Source organism: Numenius arquata, chromosome 29 (genome assembly GCF_964106895.1).
Source record: "Numenius arquata chromosome 29, bNumArq3.hap1.1, whole genome shotgun sequence".
NCBI lineage: Eukaryota > Metazoa > Chordata > Aves > Charadriiformes > Scolopacidae > Numenius > Numenius arquata.
Genome location: NC_133604.1, coordinates 1,139,127 through 1,143,077, shown reverse-complemented (window position 1 = coordinate 1,143,077; position 3,951 = coordinate 1,139,127). Strand labels below are relative to the sequence as shown.

Genomic DNA, 3,951 nt, shown 5'->3' with positions numbered 1-3,951 from the left:
TCCTATAGAAATGGGGGGGTGGGGTGGTATATGGGGGGGTGTGTGTGTGTTTGCGGGCGCTACCAGGTATGCTCACCCTCCAAGCTCCTCTTCTTATCTGGCAGGGGCCGCAGGAATGGCCCCTCCGAGGGAATTGATAAATGGCTGGTAGGAATGGAGATCTCCACAGATAGACAGACACTACACAAACAAGCTAAGGAAGCTGGAAGCACCCTCGCACTTCCCCTAGGGTCATTCGGGAGAGGCAAAACCCGGCTTTTTGGAAAAGAAGAAAAAAAAAAAAAAAAAGGGAGAGAGAGAGAGAAGAAAAAAAAAAAGGCAAAGTCAAAGCTGTTCAAATAAATACATATTCTGCACCCATTCCTGTGTGCAGCTTCGCAGGCGGGAGCGGAGGGAGCAGGGGACAAGCAGTGACATTTGCTGCCAGGCTCGGTTTAGGGGGCTTGAGGGTGGTTTTGCTTCGCTGGATCATTTAATTTTTATTTTTTTTTTCCCCCCTCCTTGCTCTTGCAGGCAAGCCAACTATGTATTTATGGAACTAAAAATCCCAGCTATTAAAAAAAAAAAAAAAAAAAAAAAAGGGAAAAAAAAAGTAGGGGAAGTTTCTATGACAATAAAAAAGGCTACAACTGTTTGACAGGTAGTTACTGCTGTGTGAGCCTCTCCATTCTATACTCTATAAAAGCAAATGACCGTCGTAAACATCTCGATTTATCATCTGCCATAAAACGAGACTTCAAGGGGCTGAGAACTCAGTCCTTGCTTTCTTCTTTTTCCTCCTCTTCTTTTTCCTCTTCTTCATTCCCTTCTTCTTCCGTTTTCTCCTCGTCCCTGGCCCCCGGCAGCTTATCTTTATTGTTTTCTTTTTTCCACTTCATCCTCCTGTTCTGGAACCAGATCTTCACTTGTCTCTCGGTCAGTCCCAGGGCGTGAGAGACCTCAATCCGCCGCTTCCGTGTCAAATACGGGTTGAAGAGGAACTCCTTTTCTAACTCCAGGGTCTGGTACCGGCTGTAAGTTTGTCTGCCACTGCGTCTTCCGGGAGCTGTAGGACACAAACATCAAATAACTTCTTAATTCTACCCCCCCTTTGGAGGCTCTTCTCCCCCCACCCCCCCCACCCCCTCCCCGCCTTCCCACTCCCCAGCCCCCCTCGCCTCAATTTTCCTAGAGAAAATGCTGGCTCCCCTTCCCCCTCCCCAAAAAAGCCCCCTTGTATGTTAAAGGTGCTAAAGGAAAGTCGCTGGGTTATTATTAATAATCATAGGGCTGATATCGCTATTAATGCTGGTAGCCTTTCCCTGGCTCTTCCTGGGGAGGGGGCAGCTCTGGCTGCCTGGCTGGGTGCAGGGAGGTGTGTGTCAAGCTCATTCACAAAAGAGACCTTTCCAGTTTCCTAAAAGGTGATTCTGGATGCAGAGTCCTGGTGGGCAGCTCCATTTTTAAAATATATATATATATATATATATATAAAAGGATATATTTTCCTATGAAAGGTGCATTGTTCACCATAAAATCATCTCCAGCCTTTCTCCTTCTCCCCATTCCTTTTTCATTCTTCCTTTCTCCCTCCTTCTTTCTTTCTTCCTTCTCTTTCTTCCTTCCTTCTTTCTTCCTTTTTTCTTATCTTTCTTTCTTTCTCTCTTTCTCCCTCTCTTTCTTTATCTGTTTCTCCTTCTCTTTCTTTCTCCCTCTCTTTCTTTATCTCTTTCTCCCTCTCTTTCTTTCTCCCTCTTTTTCTTTCTCTCTCTTTCTCTCTCTTTCTCTTCCTCAAAATATCCGACTCTTCTTTCCTTTTCCAAACGTTGCTCCCCAAAAATACAGACTCAGGGTCCTCCTATTTGCTAATATTTACGCCCTGAGAATTTGAATTTTCTATTGAAGCCCCTCGCCCCGTCCTTTCGGTGAGGGCTGTGTGTCTGTAAAGCAGACACAGACAGAGATGGGTATTTGCCTGTGCAAACACAAGAGATTGGATTTAAAACAACTCGAGATGGACGTTTGCAGCAATAGCCAAAAAAAAAAGAAAGAAAGACAGAAAGAAAGAGGACTGAGGTACGTGCAGCTGAGCCCCTGCACTTCCTTCTGCACCGTCCTTTCTTAATGAGAAAAACAACATATTTGCAAGAAAAAGAAATGCTCCAGTTTGAAATGATTGCATCCTTGAGACTACCTCTAGGTCAAAGCTTAGATAAATAACGTGTTTTCCTCTGCGTCTCTCTCCCAGCCTCTGGGCCACATCCTCCCTGCATTAACCACAACTCCTTTCTATTTTCCTCTTTTTTTTGTTGTTGTTGTTGTTAAATTTTGGTTGGGGGTAGGGGGAAAAAAAAAAACTTTGGGGCTCTGATTGTCCTTAAAATTAACACTAACCTTCACATGTTTTGAATTAACAAGGCTTCTCTAGACAACCTTGGTCCTTAGGTGGGGGGAAACTTGTACTTTGAAGTATTTCGGTTTCTGCGCAATTATCTGGACTTCACATGAGCAAAGTTCCATTCAGCCCAAATTATTTTGAATTTCCCACCCCCTTTTTTTTTTTTTTTCCTTTTCTTTTTTTTTTTTTTTTTTTCTTTTTAACCCAGGACAGCAGACTGTTCTCCTCCACCCCACCCCATAGCTCTGAGCTAAGTTTCCCTTTCTGTTTAAACTTTTATCTCTAGGCTTTAAGAAACAGATGTAAAGTATTAGTAATACTTATACAAGTTCCCACCTTTCAGGCTTCGTCTCCAAGCGGTTATGAAAGGCTATATGACATTTTAAAGAGCAGTGTATTATCAACATGCAAATAACCTCGTGGGAGCTGTATCTTATTGCCTATCCTCAAGGCAAGCAATAAAAAACAAGTTTTACTTTATTGTGATTTAAGCCTTTTGCAGGGAATCACCTTGCTGGCTCTCTAGTAACTGCTGTCTTGTTTGCTTTCAAAGGTCTCCCTAAAAAGAAGAAGCATTAGCACAAAACTGCTCATTCCTTGCATATTTTACATCTACGCCTCTTATATTTATATTTATATATATACATATATGTATGCATATGTGTGTATGTGCATGTTTATACAGCTATACATATGTTTGTGCTTGTATATGCATACATATATATATACAGACAGACAGACAGACAGAGAGAGGAGAGAGAGAGAGAGAGAGAAAGAGAGAAAGAAATAAAGGAAAACATTTAAGGAGGAGGAAAAAAAGGTCCTAACCGTGAGGTCTCATCCATGGGAACATGAGACTGGGAGACGAATTTTGATTTAAATGCCCTTGTCCCTCGCTAGAGTTACTGTTGGAAGACGATTTACAGTCAGGATATTGTACAACAGTCGTCTCTTGCTGAGCACCATAAAGCGATTGCCTCGGTAGAGCTTCATATCCATAGAATTTAGAAGCGTCTCCGTGACACGCCAAGGCGCATGGGTTTTGCTGGTATCCAGAGTTGGAGATGCTGGAGGTTCCGTGGTGGAAAAACTCTTGGACGTGGTGTGAAGGGTGCTGGAAGGTGGGAGCAGTAGTGCCCGGACCATACACGAGAGCATGGCTCCTGCTAACACTTTGTGGAAATCTGCAGTCGTAGTAAGTTGGCTCCAGCGATTCACCGCCTTTGTACTTGGAAAAGAGAGGATTTACAAAGTAGGAACTCATGACCCTCGCATGCAAAAAAAAAAAAAAAAAAAAAAAAAAAAAAAAAAAGAAAAAAAAAAGAAAAGGAGGAAAAAAAAGGGAAAAAAAAAAAAAAAAAAGACGGCTTTAATTCTAGATTAGTGCGAGATTGTCCCTGGACTGTCTCAAGTCCTGCTTTTTAGTGGCTTTTTTTTTTTTTTTAATGCGATCTCAAAGGCGTTTCATGGTGCCTCTGTGTGTCTGTACGGTTGGTTCTCGGTGCTCTTGACTTCTCTTGTAATCTGTCGGTAGGTAGAGCTCTCTCTCTCAATTTCTCTGTAACTCTGCTCCT

The 3,951-nt window shown here is 42.6% G+C and overlaps 1 protein-coding gene across 1 annotated transcript; it reads right to left on the bottom strand.

The window, feature by feature from the left end:
- Positions 1-752: 752 nt before the first annotated feature.
- Positions 753-3,641, bottom strand: HOXC8 (homeobox C8). The gene is made up of 2 exons (XM_074164971.1): positions 3,206-3,641; positions 753-1,045 (listed from the first exon to the last, which is right to left on the bottom strand). Exons 1-2 carry the CDS (start codon positions 3,639-3,641, stop codon positions 753-755), a joined length of 729 nt encoding a protein of 242 aa, XP_074021072.1.
- Between the last annotated feature and the right edge of the window lie 310 nt (positions 3,642-3,951).

Bases quoted from the DNA above. Each gene is read 5' to 3' on its own strand.
- HOXC8 (XM_074164971.1), bottom strand. From the start codon at position 3,641: ATGAGTTCCTACTTTGTAAATCCTCTCTTTTCCAAGTACAAAGGCGGT. The intron at 1,046-3,205 runs GTTAGGACCTTT...TGTGTCCTACAG, and splicing joins CCCATGGATGAGACCTCACG to CTCCCGGAAGACGCAGTGGC.